The sequence below is a fragment of the Oncorhynchus keta genome, chromosome 6 (assembly GCF_023373465.1).
Source record: "Oncorhynchus keta strain PuntledgeMale-10-30-2019 chromosome 6, Oket_V2, whole genome shotgun sequence".
NCBI lineage: Eukaryota > Metazoa > Chordata > Actinopteri > Salmoniformes > Salmonidae > Oncorhynchus > Oncorhynchus keta.
Window position 1 is genome coordinate 13,833,707 of NC_068426.1, and position 24,660 is coordinate 13,858,366.

A 24,660-nucleotide genomic window follows, 5' to 3' on the forward strand; every position below is an offset into this window, starting at 1 on the left:
CAATAAAATAGGATGAACTCAAATCACGCTGCGCCTTGGTCTACCCTTAACGACGAACGTTACACCACCCTTTGCCTTGATGACAGCTATGCACACTCTTGGCATTCTCTCAACCAGCTTCATGCAGCTGGAATGCATTTCAATTAACAGTTGTGCCTTGTTAAAAGTTCATTTGTGGAATTTCTTTCCTTAATGCGTTTGAGCCAATCAGTTGTGTTGTGACAAGGTAGGGGTTATACAGAAAATAGCCCTATTTGGTAAAAGACCAAGTTCATATGATGGCAAGAACAGCTCAAATAAGCATAAGTCCATAATTACTTTAAGAAATGAAGGTCAGTCAATCCATAAAATTTCAAGAACTTTGAAAGTCTCTTCAAGTCAGTTGCAAAAACCATCAAACGCTATGATGAAACTGGCTCTCACGAAGACCACCACTGTAAAGAAAGACCCAGAGTTACCTCTGCTGCAGAGGATACATTCATTAGAGTTACCAGCCTCAGAAATTGCAGCCCAAATAAATGCATCAGAGTTCAAGTAACAGACACATCTCAACATCAACTGTTCAGAGGAGATTGCGTGAATCAGGCCTTCATGGTCGAATTGCTACAATGAAACCACGAGTAAAGGACACCAATAAGAAGAAGAGACTTGCTTGGGCCAAGAAACACGAGCAATGGACATTAAACCAATGGAAATCTGTCCTTTGGTCTGATTGGTCCAAATTTGAGATTTTTGGTTCCAACCACCGTGTCTTTGTGATTAGGTGAACGGATGATCTCTGCATGTGTGGTTCCCACTGTGAAGCATGGCAATGGAGGTGTGATGGTGTGGGGGTACTTTGCTGGTGACCAGCATGGCTACCACAGCATTCTGCAGCTATACGCCATCCCATCTGGTTTGCGCTTAGTGGGATTATCATTTGTTTTTCAACAGGACAATGACCCAACACACCTCCAGGCTGTGTAAGGGCTATTTGACCAAGAAGGAGAGTGATGGAGTAAGGCATCAGATGACCTTGCCTCCACAATCACCCGACCTCAACCCAATTGAGATGGTTTGGGATGAGTTGGACCACAAAGTGAAGGAAAAGCAGCCAACAAGTGCTCAGCATAAGTGGGAACTCATTCAAGAATGTTGAAAAAGCATTCCAGGTGAAGCTGGTTGAGAGAATGCCAAGAGTGTGCAAAGCTGTCATCAAGGCAAAGGTTGGTTACTTTGAAGAATCTAAAATATATGTTGATTTGTTTAACACTTTTTTGGTTACTACATGATTCCATATGTGTTATTAGTTTTGATGTCTTCACTATTGTTCTACAATGTAGAAAATAATTTAAAAAAATAAAGAAAAACCATTGAATGAGTAGGTGGGTCCAAACTGTTGACTGGTACTGAATATAAATAGCTAACCAGGTGGAGCTGAAAACACCTGCCCTGGATGATGGGTAGTCACTGCTCATTCACTAACATTTCATCTTCAAAACTCAATCTGACATAGAGCCCACTGTTTGCACTTGACAACAAACTTTTTCAACACACCTCCTCCTTCTTTTCCACCATCTTCAACCGATTCAGATTCAACCTCTGCCGCCCTCATTCTCTCTTTCTTGCCACCTCAAGTGACGCCATGTCTACTGCCACTCCATAATCTCTGAAAAGACATTCATTCGCACACCGGTAGTCGTCTGGTATGATAACTACAACTACCATAATGCCCTTGGAAAATCACAGAATTACCTCCTTGGCCTATCAACTCTGTTGTCACTAGTTACCACACCCACAAATGTCAAAATTCGCTATATCGTAAAAGTTTCATGAATGTATTTCGTTGCTTTTTGTCTTCATTTAAGGTTAGGTATATGGTTATGTTTATAGTCTGATTTTAACAAGGTAAATTATAGAAATAGGTGGGGTTTAGCCATAATTATGACTTTGCCGATCTGGTGACTAGTAACAACCGATCACCACCGCAACCCACTTCCCGACCATTAAAGAACATTGCTCTATTCCACAGTTAGTGTCTGGTCTCCTCAGAACTATTTCAACCCGCACTGCTCTGGCACTGCGGGGACCCATGATCACCCAGAGGGCCAGTGTCTTCACCAGACCGGCGAAAGACCCTCTCGGCCCTCCGTAAGTAGTTAACTTTACCTGTGGTCGTGAAACAGCTCGTAGCTGTTGAGGCATAAGCCATGTTGGGCCTGCTAGTTAATGTTAGCTACCTAACTGATAGCTGAAGATGTTTAGCTTTGACTTTAGTTTGTGTCAACATTGCGGTGACACGAGTGTGGCATAGATTTGTTTTATTTGAGCTTAACATCAATTGAACAGAGTTGAACTGGAAGGTCACATTAGACAGTTAACGTCAGCTAACTGTAGGTCAGTTCATGACAGGCTGGTTAGGGATGCATAGCTACTATGGCAAACTAACGTTAGCTAGCTGACAGATTTTTATTTATTTAACTAGGCAAGTCGGTTAATAACAAATTCTTATTTACAATGACGGCCAAACCCGGAGGACACTGGGCCAATTGCGCGCCGCGCTATGGGACTCCCAATCACGGCCGGTTGTGATACAGCATGGAATCGAACCAGGGTCTGTGGTGACGTATCTCGCACTGAAATGCAGTGCCTTAGACAGCTGCGCCACTCGGGGGCCCAGATCGCGGGATGTCGGAACTATTCCTGTTTTGTTTATTACTTTTAAAAATGCATATAATTTAGCAACTTTCATATCAATGTAAAACTATCTTTCTTTTTATGATAATAATTTGCAAACTTTTGTTGGTGTGATAATCTGCAAGGTCGTGTTAGCTATGTAGATAGCTAACATGGCTGACCTTTGATTTATCAGCAACACAACAGGGCAGTGTTCAGGAGAATATCCATGACGGGGCATTGTAGTTATGCCCCTGAATACATGTGTTGGGTCTATCCAGTGAACTGAAATTCTCAGAACAGAGATGGAAATGTAGCTAAATAGCTCCACTTAAATATCGTTTTGCAGGTCAGGAATGTCCATATAGCCTTTTCCATCTGACATGATTCCTTGTACCACATGACATTGAGAAGTAATCATCTGTTCTACACTTTTGAACATTCTCATTCTGTAACATTGCACAACACCCTCAACATAGCACCATGCCATGAATAACCTAGTCCTGTTTACTCTACCATCCTTTCTATAGGAGACCATCATCGGACTGGGACTGTTCGCACTGGCTATCCTGGGACCTTCCGGTTGGATTCTCACCAACATTGAGGACTACAAGAAGAAAGATTAACTTAACATGGACTCATGTTAATGGATGTTCCGTACATTCTCTACTTATTCAAGACCCTCCTGGGATCATCATTACTTCAAGAACTCCGTGGAACAAATCCCCAACCTCTATGAACTACCTCTCCATCTCCACTTTACTCTCCTCACTCCTAGTTTACTCTCCTCACTCCTAGTTTACTCTCCTCACTCCTAGTTTACTCTCCTCACTCCTAGTTTACTCTCCTCACTCCTAGTTTACTCTCCTCACTCCTAGTTTACTCTCCTCACTCCTAGTTTACTCTCCTCACTCCTAGTTTACTCTCCTCACTCCTAGTTTACTCTCCTCACTCCTAGTTTACTCTCCTCACTCCTAGTTTACTCTCCTCACTCCTAGTTTACTCTCCTCACTCCTAGTTTACTCTCCTCACTCCTAGTTTACTCTCCTCACTCCTAGTTTACTCTCCTCACTCCTAGTTTACTCTCCTCACTCCTAGTTTACTCTCCTCACTCCTAGTTTACTCTCCTCACTCCTAGTTTACTCTCCTCACTCCTAGTTTACTCTCCTCACTCCTAGTTTACTCTCCTCACTCCTAGTTTACTCTCCTCACTCCTAGTTTACTCTCCTCACTCCTAGTTTACTCTCCTCACTCCTAGTTTACTCTCCTCACTCCTAGTTTACTCTCCTCACTCCTAGTTTACTCTCCTCACTCCTAGTTTACTCTCCTCACTCCTAGTTTACTCTCCTCACTCCTAGTTTACTCTCCTCACTCCTAGTTTACTCTTCAGCCCTTTGGAAAACCGTCTGCAAATAGAATGGCTGCACAACATCTCAAGAATTGTGAATTTTAATTGAACAAGGAGTATGCTACAATAATAAAACATAATTCAACTTGAAATATTCTAGTCTCAAATGTGCCTGTTTGTCAAGTGCCTCTCAATGATGCCAACACCACTCACTAAGTAGCCTGGGGAAAAATAAGCTGTAAGAGCTGTCAATTTGATTTACTAAAGTGTTCTGTTGAAGTTACTATAAATCATTTCACATTCCTGTAAAGAATGTTATTTTTGGGTTACCTTATGTGGTAAGAAAGTAGTCTGGGTACTGGTCTTATTAGCTAACATTCCACCCTTTGCTACTCCTGCAAATTACCTAGTGGAATGTTAGCTGAAGAGAGCGGTACCCATTCTAGCAAGAATGTACTTTAGCACTGATCTTCAAATGGGTGCATTTCATTCTAGTTTCCACTTTATTCTATAGGTGTCAAATGTATTGATGATGCCACTTGCATCCAAAGTAAAGTGGTAATGTAAATTATGATTATATTATAAAATGATCAATATCACCATCTGTTGGCCAATAGCTGCTATTACAACATGCTGCAATTGAAATTAACACTTTTACCTTTAACTAGGCAAGTCAATTAAGAACAAATTCTTATTTTCAATGACAGCCTAGAAACAGTGGGTTAACTGCCTCGTTCTGGGGTAGAACAACAGATGTTTACCTTGTCAGCTCAGGGATTCGATCTTGCAACCGTTCAGTTACTAACTAGTCCAATGCTCTAACCACTAGGCTACCTGACACTACAGTGCATTTTTTCCACACCTTTATGGCTGCCTACACAAGTAGCGCGATTCTGATATTTTGCTCAATTATTGTGCTTATGTGCTAAGTCCCTTATGGAGTTTTAATTTGGCTCCATTTAATTTGTTAATGTACCTTAAAAAATCTTGTCTGCATTTGAAAGTTTGAGTGTCTACAGGGTTGTGCTCTTCTGTTACCCTGAAAAAATACATTTATTTATTGAATATGTGCATCTTGTAATTTTGTTTATCGCCAATGCCATCAGGTTAAAACAGACAGGAGTCCAATCAATGTTTATTGTTTTAACAATAGTTTAATATAGTTTATGAAGTAATTACTTTAAATGATCATAGTGGAGTTGGAAGGAAAATGCTTTGATGCATTACTATTAACTCAAATGAGGGCATCAAAGAAACTTGTCAGTGCTGCATCGTTGCCCGGCTGTGCTTTGTCACAGAAAGAAGGAGGGTTGAAAACTTCAGGGTCCTCAACTCCGAGCACCATGTCAAAGAAACTCAGACTGGAGATGGAACAGACAGTAACATAAAAGCCCCCGTCAGGCTAAAAGCATTCAGACGCGGGCTCTTTCTCAATGCAGTGTTTCTCAAACAAGACCATAGTCCCTTCATCAGATACTGTATATGACTGTTTCGTGATTTACGACTGCAATAACAAAACTGCCTAAAATTGGGATTGTGTACCACTTACCTTAGAAGGGTTTGATCCTTAGTGTTGTACCACCAGGAATGAATGGGCAGGCAACCAAACTCAGTGAAAGTGAGGAGGTAATCATCTGTAAGGAGTGTGCATGGACATTATAATAAAATGTGCAGAGATGATACAAACCACTAGCCATGTGAACAGCACACCAATGGATTATGGCAAGTTTTTGATTATATTTCTTAAGTCACTCATGCAAAGGGAATTTAGCAGTGAATGTAAATAATAGTCGGTAGTTAGTCGGAGGTTTTCTAGAGTATTCGTCATTCACTCACCGTGAGGCTCTGCCATAGTTCCTGACCAGTTGTTGACCAGCAGCCCTTCTGCAGGAGCGGAAAGGCTCCCAATGATCACCTGTGATTGGAACTTGGCATCACTGGGGATCTCCATTGGCTTCCAGGGATCCTTAAAGTGGACCTTCTCACAGGTTTGATTATGGCGGAAGATTCGGTAAGCTATACCCTGAGAAGATGAATGATAGACACAACGTCAGAATGGTTTTTATTTTTGGATGGAAATGGCCTTCACACTATATCATCATCCAGTACAACCCCCTGAATAACAATGATAATGTAGAGAATATGTGTCTGTAAGATCAAACCTCTTTATAAAGAAGAAGGGTGTCTCTGTAGGTGGTGTGGTTGTCCTGGTCCAGAAGAAGTCGGATGTGCACCCTCTCTTCAAAAGCATCATAGGAGAATTTCTCAACACCAAAAGTTTTCTCCTTGAGGATCGTCTGTTTGAATGTGTGATAGAAAATACACACATGATACCATTCAGAGTTTGTTTTTAAAGAAAAGCATGCATATTTCATTTGAACAGGAAAGCTACAATATCAGGGGATCTTTTAGTGCTCATCTCAATTAAATGAAATCATATTGCTGTATATACACAGTAGCTCTTTTTTATAGAGCCAAATAAAATCACAGAATGGTTTTTTTGGTTGCCATAAAAACCTAGTACAACTATGAGGAAGAATCTTTCACAGGTATCAAAGGTAGCGGTTTGTAAAAAAAGACAACGTGTAAAGATTTCTCTGGTGAGCTTGATATTATTTTAAAGACTTACCAGTGCCACACTGCCCTCGACCAAAGGTGGTGATTCTTTAATGTGAAAGACATACATTTGTCATATTATAGTAATACAAACAGGTAGAAAATGATTTCCCAAATAGAGATGCAATCTGGCATTCTTCATGCTATTTGCGTGTCTAGGCTATAGACAATATGTTTGGTGTTATTTGATTAACATCGTGGCGGTGCATTTAGTTGGTTATTCCAAAAGTGTCTCAATAAGGAATGACATTTTTTCTCACTTACTGCATGGATGAGGTCGTTCTGCCAAGCTCCCAACAGCCAGACACAGGCTGATGGAAAACAGAAGGTAGGCTTGCATCGTGTGGTTCTAACGTTGGTCTAACGTTGTAACGGCAGCAGCTTGCTCTCCTTCAGCTGTCCTCTCTGACTCACCCTCATAGTCAAGGGGTTCTTATACACACCTCTTTTAATCCAACTCCACCTCTATGTTTTCTCTCTCACTGAGAGAATGGTACAAGGCCAAGCAGAAGGTCATGTGCGAGTCATGAAACATCCATAAAATAAGTAGTGTGTGTGTGTGTGTGTGTGTGTGTGTGTGTGTGTGTGTGTGTGTGTGTGTGTGTGTGTGTGTGTGTGTGTGTGTGTGTGTGTGTGTGTGTGTGTGTGTGTGTGTGCGTGCGTTTGCGTGCGTGCTTGCGTGCGTGCGTGTTTGTGTGTGTGTTTTGTTTGACAGAACATAAAACCATTTGGGACTTACACATACAGTTGTCCCATGGGTGAACAAAGTGAATTACCTTATCTAACCTTGGTACCATGACTGTGGCCCATCTCATGTACACATTAACACAAATAGACCCTAAAAGCAACAAACAAGCATTTTTAGCAGTAATACTGTGCAATAGTACACACAGACATTTGGTGACAACCTTCTTCAGTGTGTGTAATGTTAAATACAATTTTATTCATGTTGCCAAATAATACAAAACAATACAGTACATGTACAAATAAAATGTAAAATGTTATCAATCAGTTTTCTTTTATTGGTTTCAATTCTCACAAACACAATGTAACAACCCAGAGTTGGAGAAAAAAAGTCAGTTTGAGAGTACATTTTTTACCTTTATTTAACTAGGCAAGTGAGTTAAGAACAAATTCTTATTTTTAATGACAGCCTAGGAACAGTGGGATAACTGCCTGTTCAGGGGCAGAACGACAGATTTTGTACCTTGTTAGGTCAGGGGTTTGAACTTGCAACTTTCCGGTTACTAGGCCAACACACTAACCACTAGACTACCCTGCCGCCCCAATGTCTTCCATTGTGTTCTTGAGAATTGAAACTAATACAATACAACGCAATACAATACAATACAATACAATACAATACAATACAATACAATACAATACAATACAATACACACAAACACAGGAAGTGCAATATCATGTCATCCTAGGGTCAATGAACTCTACAATTATAGCTCCTTGTGATAAACCAATACATGAATAAAGTCATAGTCGTATACCATTTATTTTTTAAAGAGATGTGAGTATAAAACGTCATGTGGGCTTGATGAAGTCATTATGGCTTCACTATAACACACTATTCTGTACAGTATGTTTATCTAGACAATGCATTGGAGCTACTCTTGTTTCAGATCCTTTCATCTATCTTCTTTATTGAAAGGTTTACCTTTAGGCAATACATTTATGTGATTAGTAGAATGTGTACACTGAGTATACAAAACATTAAGAACACCTGCTCTTTCCATGACATAGACTGACCATTTATGCCGGGGGCGGCTTAACTTGGTTCATTGAGCTCTAGTGACTCCTTGTGGCTGGCCAGGCACCTGCAGGATGACTTCAGTCTTCAGTTGAACGGTGTTTCCTCCAACACATTGGTGCAGCTGGCTTCCGGGTTAAGCGGGCGGGTGTTAAGGAGCGAGGCTTGGCGGGTCATGTTTCGGAGGATGCATGACTCGACCTTCGCCTCTCCCAAGCACGTTGGGGAGTTGCAGTGATGAGACAAGATTGAAATTGGGAGAAAAAAATTAAACAATTTTTTTTAAATTAGGATTTTTACGCCTTGAGACAATTGAGACGTGGATTGTGCATGTGTGCCATTTAGAGGGTGAATGGGCAAGAGAAAATATTTAAGTACCTTTGAACAGGGTATGGTAGTAGTTGCTAGGCGCACTGGTTTGTGTCAAGAACTGCAACGCTCAATATTTTCCTGTGTGTATCAAGAATGGTCCACCACCCAAAGGACATCTAGCCAACTTGACACAACTGTGGGAAGCATTGGAGTCAACATGGGTCAATGCTTTCGACACCTTGTAGAATCCATACCCCAAAGAATTGAGGCTGTTCTGAGGGCATCTCAATATTATGAAGGTGTTCCTAATATTTGGTATACTCAGTGTATATTGCAGTTTGGGCTCTATGGTTACTCTTAATGACAATATGCTCATTCCTGGGAAAAAGACTAGGTGGGAAGGCATGCATTATTGCATAGTATTATGGCAAAAAATGCTTGATTGCTGCCCTTAGGGTCTATTTGTGTTAATGTGTACAGGAGATGGGCCACAGTCATGATACCTGGTGTATGTTTCTGCATTCTCCTAAAACGCTAGCCAGAGGGTTTGAGTTATTCTCTGATTCATGGCTTGTACTGATACTATGGTTTGTTCATGGAGGAGATGAAGGTACATTGCACAGTACTTGATGGTTTTCTTTCAACTGAAATTGAGTGGAGGTTATGGAGCAGGGAGGTTGTTAGGAATGTCTCCATGCCTTTGAACAACCTTTATATTGTCTAGGGGTTGTTTGAGTAGTTTATCATGACATATTGTCTGAATCCTTTTCCTGCAGTCGAATGACCAGAATCGCCCTCTAGTGGCCCCTTGGGTGCGATTGTATTAATATTTCAAATAATTTCATAATAAACATGATTTAACAGTCAAACAGGCACTCAGCCAGCCAAATCCCAAGTTAAGATCTTTATCAGCCTCTCTCCCCTCCAACACAAGGCCATTAACCACATAGGTCAATGTCAAAAGCGCACAAAAACTGAGAACCTCAACTCTGGTGAAAACTGAGAACCTCAACTCTGGTGAAAACTGAGAACCTCAACTCTGAGAACTGCCTTTTCCAATACAAACAAAATTACCAACTTTAAAAAGTGGATTAAAAACAACAGAGATATATTTTCCTTGCTCACATGTCAACCATTGGAACCCATGCACATCCGGTTTGATCACAACAATACATTTTCCAATAAACCACCAATAAGCCATTGGTTAAAAAACATCTGTTTTGTTGCGCTTTGAGCTACTGGCGTTCTGTGCTTTTCTATTGATCTGGTTAACTATTGGATATGTCTTTGTATTGATCTGGTTAACTATTGGATATGTCTTTGTATTGATCTGGTTAACTATTGGATACGTCTTTGTATTGATCTGGTTAACTATTGGATACGTCTTTGTATTGATCTGGTTAACTATTGGATACGTCTTTGTATTGATCTGGTTAACTATTGGATACGTCTTTGTATTGATCTGGTTAACTATTGGATACGTCTTTGTATTGATCTGGTTAACTATTGGATACGTCTTTGTATTGATCTGGTTAACTATTGGATACGTCTTTGTATTGATCTGGTTAACTATTGGATACGTCTTTGTATTGATCTGGTTAACTATTGGATACGTCTTTGTATTGATCTGGTTAACTATTGGATACGTCTTTGTATTGATCTGGTTAACTATTGGATACGTCTTTGTCATTCAACAGTATCACCTTCAGTCTATCCTGATGGTATTTGAGTATTTTTCTAAAAACCTGTTTTCGCTTTGTCTTTATGGGGTATTGTGTGTAGATTGATGAGGAACAAATTGTATTTAATCCATTTTAGAATAAGGCTGTAACTTAACACAATGTGGAAAAAGTAAAGGGGTCTGAATACTTTCCGAATGCACTGTATACTGTACATAGCCAGCACTGCCTATCCCCCACCGAAATGCTTTGACCCAGATAGTTGCTGTTCAGCGCGTAGTCTTGTTTTAGAAGGCACATTCGAGCAAGCATGGGATGACCATATTGCCTATAGAGTGGTGAGGAGGAGGAGTCAACCGTGTCCTGAAGCGCTGTGTTGCCAACTTAGCAATTTTGCCGAGTGGCGCAGCAATCTAAGGCACTGCATCTCAGCGCTAGAGGTGTCACTACATACACCCTGGTTCAAATCCAGGTTGTATCACAACCGGCTGTGATTGGGAGTCCAGTAGGGTGGTGCACAATTGGCCCAGCGTCGTCCGTGTTTGGCTGGTGTAGAACGTCATTGTAAATAACGACGTCCAGTCCGCACCGTTGGGGGGCCCCTTTACTGTGACATGAACCCAGGCTATTTGTACAGCCTCTTTACTGTGACATGAAACCAGGCTATTTGTACAGCCCCTTTACTGTGACATGAACCCAGGCTATCTGTACAGCCTCTTTACTGTGACATGAAACCAGGCTATTTGTACAGCCCCTTTACTGTGACATGAAACCAGGCTATTTGTACAGCCTCTTTACTGTGACATGAAACCAGGCTATTTGTACAGCCCCTTTACTGTGACATGAACCCAGGCTATCTGTACAGCCTCTTTACTGTGACATGAAACCAGGCTATCTGTACAGCCTCTTTACTGTGACATGAACCCAGGCTATTTGTACAGCCTCTTTACTGTGACATGAAACCAGGCTATTTGTACAGCCCCTTTACTGTGACATGAAACCAGGCTATTTGTACAGCCTCTTTACTGTGACATGAAACCAGGCATGAACCCAGGCTTTGTACAGCCTCTTTACTGTGACATGAAACCAGGCTATTTGTACAGCCCCTTTACTGTGACATGAACCCAGGCTATTTGTACAGCCCCTTTACTGTGACATGAACCCAGGCTATCTGTACAGCCTCTTTACTGTGACATGAACCCAGGCTTTACTGTGACATGAACCCAGGCTATCTGTACAGCCTCTTTACTGACATGAACCCAGGCATGAACCTTTAGACATGCTATCTGTACAGCCCCTTTACTGTGACATGAACCCAGGCTATCTGTACAGCCTCTTTACTGTGACATGAACCCAGGCTATCTGTACAGCCCCTTTACTGTGACATGAACCCAGGCTATCTGTACAGCCCCTTTACTGTGACATGAACCCAGGCTATCTGTACAGCCCCTTTACAGCCCCTTTGCACTGTGACATGAACCCAGGCTATCTGTACATGAAACCAGGCTATCTGTACAGCCTCTTTACTGTGACATGAAACCAGGCTATCTGTACAGCCCCTTTACTGTGACATGAACCCAGGCTATTTGTACAGCCTCTTTACTGTGACATGAAACCAGGCTATCTGTACAGCCCCTTTACTGTGACATGAACCCAGGCTATCTGTACAGCCTCTTTACTGTGACATGAACCCAGGCTATTTGTACAGCCCCTTTACTGTGACATGAAACCAGGCTATCTGTACAGCCTCTTTACTGTGACATGAAACCAGGCTATCTGTACAGCCTCTTTACTGTGACATGAACCCAGGCTATTTGTACAGCCTCTTTACTGTGACATGAAACCAGGCTATTTGTACAGCCCCTTTACTGTGACATGAACCCAGGCTATCTGTACAGCCTCTTTACTGTGACATGAAACCAGGCTATTTGTACAGCCCCTTTACTGTGACATGAAACCAGGCTATTTGTACAGCCTCTTTACTGTGACATGAAACCAGGCTATCTGTACAGCCTCTTTACTGTGACATGAAACCAGGCTATCTGTACAGCCTCTTTACTGTGACATGAACCCAGGCTATTTGTACAGCCTCTTTACTGTGACATGAAACCAGGCTATTTGTACAGCCTCTTTACTGTGACATGAAACCAGGCTATTTGTACAGCCTCTTTACTGTGACATGAAACCAGGCTATTTGTACAGCCCCTTTACTGTGACATGAACCCAGGCTATCTGTACAGCCTCTTTACTGTGACATGAACCCAGGCTATCTGTACAGCCTCTTTACTGTGACATGAAACCAGGCTATCTGTACAGCCTCTTTACTGTGACATGAACCCAGGCTATCTGTACAGCCTCTTTACTGTGACATGAACCCAGGCTATCTGTACAGCCTCTTTACTGTGACATGAACCCAGGCTATCTGTACAGCCCCTTTACTGTGACATGAACCCAGGCTATCTGTACAGCCTCTTTACTGTGACATGAAACCAGGCTATCTGTACAGCCCCTTTACTGTGACATGAACCCAGGCTATCTGTACAGCCTCTTTACTGTGACATGAAACCAGGCTATCTGTACAGCCTCTTTACTGTGACATGAACCCAGGCTATCTGTACAGCCCCTTTACTGTGACATGAACCCAGGCTATCTGTACAGCCTCTTTACTGTGACATGAACCCAGGCTATCTGTACAGCCTCTTTACTGTGACATGAAACCAGGCTATCTGTACAGCCTCTTTACTGTGACATGAACCCAGGCTATCTGTACAGCCCCTTTACTGTGACATGAACCCAGGCTATCTGTACAGCCTCTTTACTGTGACATGAACCCAGGCTATCTGTACAGCCTCTTTACTGTGACATGAACCCAGGCTATCTGTACAGCCTCTTTACTGTGACATGAACCCAGGCTATCTGTACAGCCCCTTTACTGTGACATGAACCCAGGCTATCTGTACAGCCTCTTTACTGTGACATGAACCCAGGCTATCTGTACAGCCTCTTTACTGTGACATGAACCCAGGCTATCTGTACAGCCTCTTTACTGTGACATGAACCCAGGCTATCTGTACAGCCTGTACAGCCCCTTTACTGTGACATGAACCCAGGCTATCTGTACAGCCTCTTTACTGTGACATGAACCCAGGCTATCTGTACAGCCTCTTTACTGTGACATGAACCCAGGCTATCTGTACAGCCTCTTTACTGTGACATGAACCCAGGCTATCTGTACAGCCTCTTTACTGTGACATGAACCCAGGCTATCTGTACAGCCTCTTTACTGTGACATGAACCCAGGCTATCTGTACAGCCTCTTTACTGTGACATGAACCCAGGCTATCTGTACAGCCCCTTTACTGTGACATGAACCCAGGCTATCTGTACAGCCTCTTTACGCTTCCATCACACCGACAGCGTCATTGCATTTTGGTACACCACAGTTACATTCACTTCCAATGAAACACTGCGTTTGCCTTGCAGCATTACGTTGCAGAGGCAGTTGCAGTGCGTTCTGTGTGGTGCATACATTGGATTTATCCAACGTATGCGTCAAACTGTATGCGTAGATGGCTTGACAGAAATGGTATCAGAAGGTGAATGTTGAACTTCTCATGCATACGGTACATATCCAAATGATGCTGTATACTATTTTGTGCAACAACGCTGTTGGTGTGTTCAAAGCGTTACTGTGACATGAACACGGGTTTTCTGTATTCCTCTTGTCTGTCTTTTGTTCTGTATTTATTGAGTGTGTGTCTGAGTAAAGCTGGAACAAATGAGTTGTGGGCCTGTGTTCAGAACTGCTACTAGGAAATAGATGTTATTTGTTTTTGTAGAAGGGATTTGCCTGACCTGTGCATTGACCCCTCCACTAGATGGAGTGATGAAGTTGTTGTTGGTGATATAAGTTGATGTGTTCAAGAGATCACAGAGTGCCAAGCCTCCTCACTGCTGATTGGTCAGTTCAGTGAAGTGAGATCCTTATCTCTGCTTCTAGGCTGATGGCTGTTCATTCAAGCATACTTGATAAACAGAGAGTAGCAGCAGCGTAAAAGAGGGGTCTGGGGGGAAGCACACAATGCAAATTGTCCGGTTAGCCATTTGATTACTTGTTCAGGAATAGGCTTTGTCGTGCCCTCTTCACGACTGTCTTGGTGTGTTTGGACCATTCTAGTTTGTTGGTGATGTGGACACCAAGGAACTTGAAGCCCTCAACCTGCTCCACTACAGCCCCGTCGATGGGAATGGGGGCGTGCTCGGTCCTCCTTTTCCTGTAGTCCACAATCATCTCCTTAGTCTTGGTTACGTTGAGGGATAGTTTGCTATTTTGGCACCACCCGGCCAGGTCTCTGACCTCCTCCCTGTAGGGGAGAGGAGGGGGGATGAATGAGCCACTTGGAATCTGGGGATGATTAGGTGGCCATGATGGTATGAGGGCCAGGTTGGGAATTTAGCCAGGACACCGAGGTTAACGGTTAACACCTCTACTTTTACGATAAGTGCCATGTGATCTTTAGTGATCACAGAGAGTCAGGACACCCATTTAACAAGGTATGACTCCAAACACCCAGAAAAGGCTCCTCCTCGTTATCCTCACAAATAATCCTGATAGGTATCTGTCTGGTGTTTTCTGTAATGACCTTAGTGATCACTTTTTTACAGCCTGTGTTTGTAATGGTGGCTCAGTGAAACAACCTGTCCTGATTTGTTATAGATGCTTGCAAAAAAATTTAATGAGCAAGCATTCCTTCATGAACTGGCCTCTGTAAAATTGTATAAAATCAGCTTGTACTCTATACTCCTCTGTAAGCTGGTCATCTATGTATACCCGTCGCAAGACCCACTGGTCGATGCTTATTTATAAAACCCTCTTAGGCCTCACTCCCCTCTATCTGAGATATCTACTGCAGCCCTCATCCTCCACATACAACACCCATTCTGCCAGTCACATTCTGTTAAAAGGTCCCCAATGCACGCACATCCCTGGGTCGCTCCTCTTTTCAGTTCGCTGCAGCTAGCGACAGGAACAAGCTGCAACAAACACTCAAACTGGAAGTTTTGTCTCAATCTCTTAATTCAAAGACCCAATAATGGACACTCTTACTGACAGTTGTGGCTGCTTTGTATTGTTGTCTCTACCTTCTTGCCCTTTGTGCTGTTGTCTGTGCCCAATAATGTTTGTACCATGTTTTGTGCTGCTACCATGTTGTATTGCAACCATGTTGTTGTTATGTTGTGTTGCTACCATGCTGTGTTGTCATGTGTTGCTGCCTTGCTATGTTGTTGTCTTAGCTGTCTCTCTTCCTGTGAGTCTTGTCCTATGTCTTTTAATTTTTTAATTATCCCAGGCCTCCGTCGCCGCAGCAGGCATTTTGCCTTTTGGTAGACCATCATTGTAAATAAGAACGGTCTTGCCTAAGTTAAGAACTGTCTTAACTGTCTTGCCTAGTTAAATAAAGGTTAAATAAATAAAAATAAAACATCCCATCCAAAAGACAGCACCCTACACTGGGCAATGACCAGAATCACTGGGGTATATGTTTTCAGACCAGAGGATAGAGTGCCTCTTACTTGCACTCCAACACCACTTCCAGCATCATCTGGTCTCCCACCCAGGGACCAACCAGGACCAACCCTTAGCTTCAGAGGCAAGCCAGCGGTGGGATGCAGGGTGGTATGCTGCTGGCAAACACCAATGAAAACACCAATGAAAACTTAAATAAAGAATGTGAATATGGTCATAAAAATGGAATTTGATAAGCTCTATAAATGAAAATAAAGATGTTTCAAAATGTGACATTTTGGAGAGACTTTTGACATGAGGTGATGCCTAAGGTTGTTATGGACAAATGACTGTAAAGAGAGATTGGTATAAGATATCTGCTCCATTTTTGGGCACATCAACTGGAGGGAAGTATTGACCACCTGAGCATCTCTGAATAGTCACCTCAGTGTACAGTTCAATGAACACACAAATATATTTTAGATTCTTTAAAATAGCCACCCTTTGCCTTGATGACAGCTTTGCACACTCGTGGCATTCTCTCAACCAGCTTCATGAGGTAGTCACCTGGAATGCATTTCAATTAACAGGTGTGCCTTGTTAAAAGTTCATTTGTCGAATTTGTCGACTTTCTTTCCTTTTTAATGCGTTTGAGCCGATGTGTTGTGACATGGTAGTGGACATGCAGTTGTGTTGTGACAAGGTAGGGGACATGCAGTTGCAACTGTTTCTTAGTTTTGCAAACTTCTACTGCCATTTCATTCAGGACTACAGCACCCTGGCAGCCCCCCTCTCGGCACTCACCTCTCCCAAGGTAGCATTCAAATGGTTTCCAGCTGTTGACAAAGCCTTTGTGGACCTGAAACATCTGTTCACAACAGCGTGGATGCTTCGGATGTTGGAGTGGGGGCCATCCTGTCCCAGCGATCTGCCCAGGACCAGAAGCTTCATCCCTATGCCTTCCTGTCCCATCGTCTCAATCCTGCTGAAAGGAACTACGATGTTGGCAACCGAGAACTCTTCCAACGAGATGGCGTTGGAAGAGGGGAGGCACTGGCTGGAAGGAGCAGAACAGCCATTCCTGGTCTGAACCGACCATAAAAACCTGGAATATCTCCGTACAGCCAAGCGCCTCAACTCCAGGCAGGCCCGATGGGGCCTCCTGTTCACCAGATTTAACTTCACCATCTCCTACCGCCCAGGTTCAAAGAATGTGAAGCCTGATGCCCTCTCCCGCCTATACAGTTCCTCTGCCACACCCTCGACCTCTGAAACCATTCTCTCTACCTCATGCCTTACTGCCACTGTGGATTGGGATATTGAGAACCTGGTCCACAAGGCACAACGCTCCCAGCCTGGACCTGAAGGGGACTGCTTGTCCCTAATCCAGTCCGGTCCCGGGTCCTGGAATTCTTCCAGGCTGACCTGTCATCCAGGGTCCCGTTGAGGCCAATCCGTCTTCCTTCGACCAAGACTCCACGGCAAGCTCCTTCTGACCTCCTGCAGCCACTACCGGTTCCTCATCGTCCCTGGTCTCATATCTCTGGACTTTGTCACTGGACTCCCTCCATCTAATGGCAACACTGTCATTCTGACCGTAGTCGACTGGTTCTCCAAGGCCACCCATTTCATCCCTCTCCCCAAACTACCTTCTGCCAAGGAGATAGCCCAGCGTATGCCTTCAGTTCTGGAAGGCATTCTGCACCCTTATTGGGTTGTCCAGCCAGCCTTTCATCCGGATTCCATCCCCAACCAAGACCATCCCCAACTAAGACCTGGAGACCACCTTAAGCTGCCTGGTCTCAACCAACCCCACTACCTGGAGCCGTCAACTGGTCTGGGTGGAGTATGCCCGGAACACTCTTCCAAGTTTTGCCACGGGATTCTCCCCTTTCGAGTGCTCCATGGGATATCAGCCTATCACTCTTCACTGAGCAGGAGGTCAGCGTACCCTCGGCCCAGATGTTTGTCCACCGCTGTCGACGTACCTCAAGACCAACTCCAGGTATTGTCGCCGGACCCCAGCTCCCCGCTACCGCATTGGGCAGAGTATATGGCTGTCCACAGGGGACCTGCCCCTCTGGGTAGAGTCCCGCAAACTGATCCTCCATTTTATTGGTCCTTTTCCCATCTCCAGAGTCCTGAGTTCCACTGCTGTCCCTCTCTTGTTACCCCGTACCCTCCGTATTCACCCTACGTTCCATGTGTCTAGAATTAAACCCATTGTCCCTCAGTTCTTTCTGTCCCCAGGCACCCCCCTCCCTGTGTCATTGATGGCCATCCGGCATACACGGTGAGACGTCTGCTGGGTGTTTGACCATGGGGCAGGGGTTTCCAGTACGTGGTTGACTGCAGGGGTTATGGCCTGGAGAGGTACTGGGTTCCTGCTAGAGACATCCTGGATCCAGCCCTCATCGCCGACTTCCACCGCCGACACCCTGGTCTACCAGGTTCACCTGTCCTCGTTATTGTTTCCACCCCCTCCAGGCATCGCTTGTTTTCCCGAGTGTATTTATCCTTGTGTTTCCTATCTCTTTGTGTCAGTTCATCTTGTATGTCCAAGCCTACCAGCTTTTTTTCCCTTTTTTACTGCTTTGCCTTTTCTCCTTTTGCTAGTCCTCCCGGTTTTTGACCCTTGCCTGTTCTGGACTCTGTACCCGCCTGCCCTGACCATTCTGCCTGCCCTGACCTCGAGCCTGCCTGCCACTCTGTACCTCCTGGACTCTGAACTGGTTATGACATTTTGCCTGTCCATGACCATTCTCTTGCCTATTCCCTTTGGATTTATTAAACATCTTGGACTCCAACCATCTGCTTCCTGTGTCTGCATTTGGGTCTCGCCTAGTGTGACGACAGGCCCAATAGCAGAGGGTTAGGTTCCATGGCCACACCTGTCTTTCTCTGTGTTTTTTATAAGAGAACGTGCGTGTCAATGGGCATGCACAGTCTGGATAAATTTGTCAGATTACAAAGCAGAACACATGGATAATCATGTCTTCTATCAAATAGTTAATAAACAAGGCTTCTTGGCCCCGAGGGGTAAACTACTAAGCCAGATCAATGACTTAGCCAGCCAAATTCCCAAACTATACTAAATTAATGTTTTAGTTTTTAGGAAGATACGAATTAAATGGGCATGGTCTAAGTGTCTCAACAACCTAAAACACATCTAAGTTTAGCTAAGTGGTGAACCAGAAAAACAGTTATTTTTTGTTGTTTAACAAAGTTAGCTGGATAACTCATTGATCTTGCTCTGTAGTTTACCCTCAGGCTGATGGTGACATGATGAGGTAATGCTACAGCCCTATTTATTCTTCCAGAGTTACACCCTCCACCTGCCAATGGACTGACAACCACTCACCAACAGGGCCTCTTTTCCCCGCAAGTGAATCTTCGTCTGAAAGGCAAAGCATACTGTAAATACCAGACCACGACAATGTTCTCAGTGACTGAGGAGACAGACGTTCGTTCAGTTGTATAATCTTAAGATCGGGGTTGAGTTTTCCCTAACGTGACAACGGATGCTCTGGCTTTCCATATTGACTGTAATGCGGCCTAGATACATGTTTTAATAGTGCTATTGACCTTGCAAAGACGTGCACAGCAGATGTACAGGAACAGAAAGCACAGAGACGCCAAATTGATCTGAACAGTTGAATGAAGCATGGAGAAATACCGCAATCACTTCTCTCTCTCTTTCTTAGCCGCAAGTCAGATTAGAGTTGCCAAGGATGTGAAAAGTCAGCAAGTACAATTCAAGCAAAATAAAAATGGTGAAAATTGGATTATACTTTTCTTCAACCCTTCATTAGCCTTCATAACACTGTCATAATGGTGACATTACAGACACATGGGTCATCTCTGCTGAGGCTGGCAGTATGGGACACTCACTCACAAGCTTTGCAAAGGGCCCTGAATGCAAGATGTGTGTGAGTGAGTTGAACAAGTTATAATATTCCAAGAAGTCCTCCAACAGTATATCTTCCAGAACCGCTGGCTTGTTTTACACTTGGTTTGACACAAGTGGAATAGTATGAAGCACATGTTTCAAGTTTTAGCATGTCAGGATTTACCAGAGAGAACTAATGCCACATAGAAACTGATCGTTGATAAGGGTCATAAGGGAAAGAAACGTATTAGCGATGATGAAAGCCAGATGAATGTCTTGTAAATGTCTTGCGAAATAAGTCAATTGTTGTTTTGACACTGAACCACGCTCATAAACACTTGTATCTCTGTTTCATGTACAGTACAACAGCCTAACCCATACACAAGCAGTGTCCCTTGCACACAGATAGTTTTATAGACTAGTTTGCATGAACCTCTGTGTGTAGCAGAGAACGAACAACCTTTCCACTGGTTTCTACTTTTCCATATCTAAAGATCTCAGTGAAATGGCACTCTAGACACAAAAATACTACCCTTTACTATAGAATACTACAGTACTTACTATAGGATTGTATAATAAAGTGTAGTGTACTGTAGAATACGATAACACACACAGTAGTATCCTTCTAACGTGTAAGTAATACTTACAGTTGAAGTCGGAAGTGTAATTGGTGCGTGTTGGTGGCAGAGAAGTCAGGATCAGGAGAACGAACTTGGTAAAAACAAAGTTCTTTAATAAAATGCTGATAAAACTCCAAAAACCAAAATGTACAAAATAACAAAAGTGGGTACAAAACCCGTCACACACCAACATAATACATGCACATCACATACAATCAAACAATCTCGGACAAGGACGCGAGGGGAAACAGAGGGTTAAATACACAACATGTAATTGATGGGATTGTAACCAGGTGTGAAGGAAGACAAGATAAAACCAATGGAAAATGAAAAATGGATCAGTGATGGGTAGAAGGCCAGTGACGTCGACCACCGAACAAGTTTACAAACAGATTCCGTCATGGCTTTAGAAGCTTCTGATAGACTAATTGACATCATTTGAGTCAATTGTAGTTGTACATGTGGATGTATTTCAGGGCCTACATTCAAACGCAGTGCTTCTTTGCTTGACATCACGGGGGAAACAAAATAAATCAGCCAAGACCTCAGAAAAAACATGTCAGACCTCCACAAGTCTGGTTCATCCTTGGGAGAAATGTCCATATGCCTGAAGGTACCACGTTCATCTGTACAAACAATAGTACGCAAGTATAAACACCATGGGACCATACAGCCGTCATACTGTTCAGGAAGGAGACGCGTCCTAGAGATGAACATACTTTGGTGCGAAAAGGGCAAATCAATCCCAGAACAACAGCAAAGGACCCTGTGAAAATGCTGGAGGAAACAGGTACAAAAGTATTTATATCCACTGTAAAACGAGTCTTATATCGACATAACCTGACAGGCCACTCAACAAGGAAGAAGCCACTCCCTAACGGAGTGTTAAACGCCGTTTTCCACTCGTCCCCCTCCCTGATGCGCACGAGATGGTAAGCGTTACGAAGGTCCAACTTAGTGAAAAACCTGGCTCCCTGCAGGATCTCGAAGGCTGATGACATAAGGGGAAGCGGATAACGATTCTTAACCGTTATGTCATTCAGCCCTCGATAATCCACGCAGGGGCGCAGGGTCCCGTCCTTTTTCTTAACAAAAAAAACCCCCGCTCCGGTGGGAGAGGAGGAAGGAACTACGGTACCGGCGTCGAGAGCAACAGACAAATAATCTTCGAGAGCCTTACGTTCGGGAGCCGACAGAGAGTATAGTCTACCCCGGGGGAGAGTGGTACCCGGAAGGAGATCAATACTACAATCATACGACCGGTGAGGAGGAAGGGAGGTGGCCCTGGACCGACTGAAGACCGTGCGCAGATCATGATATTCCTCCGGCACCCCTGTCAAATCACCAGGCTCCTCCTGTGAAGAGGGGGCAGAAGAAACAGGAGGGATAGCAGACATTAAACACTTCACATGACAAGAAACGTTCCAGGAGAGGATAGAATTACTAGACCACTTAATAGAAGGATTATGACACACTAGCCAGGGATGACCCAAAACAACAGGTGTAAAAGGTGAACGAAAAATCAAAAAAGAAATGGTTTCGCTATGATTACCAGAGACAGTGAGGGTTAAAGGTAGCGTTTCACACTGAATCCTGGGGAGAGGACTACCATCCAAGGCGAACATGGCCGTGGGCTCCCCTAACTGTCTGAGAGGAATGTCATGTTCCCGAGCCCAGGCTTCGTCCATAAAACAGCCCTCCGCCCCAGAGTCTATCAAGGCACTGCAGGAAGCTGCCGAACCGGTCCAGCGTAGATGGACCGACAAGGTAGTACAGGATCTTGACGGAGAGACCTGAGTAGTAGCGCTCACCAGTAGCCCTCCACTTACTGATGAGCTCTGGCTTTTACTGGACATGAAATGACAAAATGACCAGCGGAACCGCAATAGAGACAGAGGCGGTTGGTGACTCTCCGTTCCCTCTCCTTAGTCGAGATGCGAATACCCCCCAGCTGCATGGGCTCAGCACCTGAGCCAGTGGAGGAAGATGGTAGTGATGCGGAGAGGGGGAAACGGATAACGCGAGCTCTCTTCCACGAGCTCGGTGACGAAGATCTACCCGTCGTTCTATGCGAATAGCGAGTTCAATCAAAGAATCCACGCTGGAAGGAACCTCCCGGGAGAGAATCTCATCCTTAACCTCTGCGTGGAGTCCCTCCAGAAAACGAGCGAGCAACGCCGGCTCGTTCCAGTCACTGGAGGCAGCAAGAGTGCGAAACTCTATAGAGTAATCCGTTATGGATCGATTACCTTGACATAGGGAAGACAGGGCCCTGGAAGCTTCTTTCCCAAAAACTGAACGATCAAAAACCCGTATCATCTCCTCCTTAAAGTTCTGATACTGGTTAGTACACTCAGCCCTTGCCTCCCAGATTGCCGTGCCCCACTCACGAGCCCGTCCAGTAAGGAGAGATATGACGTAGGCGATACGAGCTGTACCCCTGGAGTACGTGTTGGGCTGGAGAGAGAACACAATATCACACTGGGTGAGGAAAGAGCGGCATTCAGTGGGCTGCCCAGAGTAACACGGTGGGTTATTAATTCTGGGCTCCGGAGACTCGGAAGCCCTGGAAGTAGCTGGTGGATCGAGGCGGAGATTGTGAATATGTTTTGAGAGGGCGGAGACTTGGGCGGCCAGGGTCTCAACGGCATGTCGAGCAGCAGACAATTCCTGCTTGTGTCTGCCTAGCATCGCTCCCTGGATCTCGATGGCTGAGTAGCGAGGATCCGAAGTCGCTGGGTCCATTCTTGGTCGGATTCTTCTGTTATGCAGGTGAGTGAGGACCCAAAAGCGATTTAACAGAAACAGAGTCTTTTAATGTCCAAACAGGGAAAACATAAATCCTCAATCTTTACAGGAGATGTCCAAACAGGGAAAACATAAATCCTCTATCTTTACAGGAGAGTCCCCCTTCTAGTAGTAGAGGAGAATTGCAGGGCTAGCGGCAACAGACTGCAGGTCCCTTCGGGTAGGCGCGGGTCGTAGAGGATAGGGACACCTGCTCACACGCAGTATCTGATGAAGAGGCAGAATACGACAGGACGGAACAAGGGCAAAGCAAACAAGAGTCCGACAAGGACAGAAGCAGAAACAGAGAGAGAAATAGAGACTTAATCAGAGGGCAAAAGAGGGGACAGGTGTGAGAGAGTAAACAAGGTCGTTAGGAGAATGAGGAACAGCTGGGAGCAGGAACGGAACGATAGAGAGAGAGAGAGATAGAGAGAGAGAAAGTAACCTAATACGACCAGCAGGGGGAAACGAAGAGAAGAGAAAGCACAGGGACAAGACATGACAATACATGACAATACATGACAGTGGTGTGCAGAACGGCATCTCAGAACACACAACTCGTCGGTCCTGGTCACGGATGGGCTATTTCAACAGACGACCACACCGGGTTCCACTCCTATCAGCTAAAAACAAGAAGAAGTGGCTCCAGTGGGCACAGGATCACCAACACCGGACAATTGAGGTGGTCCTGTTGCGTCATGCTGAATGGTCGAGTCAGGATTTGGTGTAAACAGCATGAGTCCACGGTACCCATCCTGCCTGTTGTCAACAGTACAGGCTGGTGGAGGTGGTGTACCGTCGTCCATTCTGCAGCAACCGGGTGATGCCATCATGTCAGCATGGACCAACATGCAACGGGGGTTCCGACCCAGTACTATTTGAGTGTACCTAATAAACTGGCTGGTGAAAAGAGGAGCTCTGAACTATCCGTGCAGACCTACAGGTTATACAGGAATATTTGCTATTTTAGTATTTCTCCAGTATGTTTCCTCAAGGAGAACGCCTCCACTTTATGTCAATGGTAATAAAACCAAAAAACAGTACAGTGTATACTGCACTATATTACATTCTGCAAAAACACTACATGAATTACTGTAGTATATACCAGTTTTATTTTACTACAGTATTGATACTATAGTTAACTGTAAATACTACAGTAAATACAGTATTAAACAATTATACAGTGTAAACTAAAGTATTTACACCATAGTATACAATAGTATTTTAAATGTGACTTTTTCCACATTTTGTTGTGTTACAGCCTGAATTTAAAATGGATTAAATAGAGATTTTGTGTCAAAATACCACATAATGTCAAGGTGGTATTATGCATTTTATGCATTTTTGTAAAGCTGAAATGTATTTAGACAATAAGTATTCAACCCCTTTGCAAGCCTAAATAAATTCAGGAGAAAAAAATGTGCTTGTGACTTGTGATACAAGTCAGAATTTGACGTCCATCCATGTCGGGAGGATGTCAGGA

General features: G+C 44.0%; 1 protein-coding gene and 1 long non-coding RNA gene across 2 annotated transcripts; one reads left to right on the top strand and one right to left on the bottom strand.

Moving 5' to 3' along the window:
• The first annotated feature begins 1,769 nt into the window (after positions 1-1,769).
• On the top strand, positions 1,770-4,156 carry LOC127930714 (uncharacterized). Its single transcript, XR_008139010.1, has 2 exons — positions 1,770-2,130; positions 3,186-4,156. It is a non-coding gene; the product is annotated as an uncharacterized LOC127930714 (long non-coding RNA).
• Positions 4,157-5,126: 970 nt separating this feature from the next.
• On the bottom strand, positions 5,127-7,052 carry epdl2 (ependymin-like 2). Its single transcript, XM_035772853.2, has 6 exons — positions 6,884-7,052; positions 6,633-6,667; positions 6,166-6,300; positions 5,840-6,026; positions 5,553-5,637; positions 5,127-5,364 (listed from the first exon to the last, which is right to left on the bottom strand). The coding sequence occupies exons 1-6, from the start codon at positions 6,957-6,959 to the stop codon at positions 5,238-5,240; spliced, it is 645 nt and encodes a 214-aa protein (XP_035628746.1). The 5' UTR covers positions 6,960-7,052; the 3' UTR covers positions 5,127-5,237.
• Between the last annotated feature and the right edge of the window lie 17,608 nt (positions 7,053-24,660).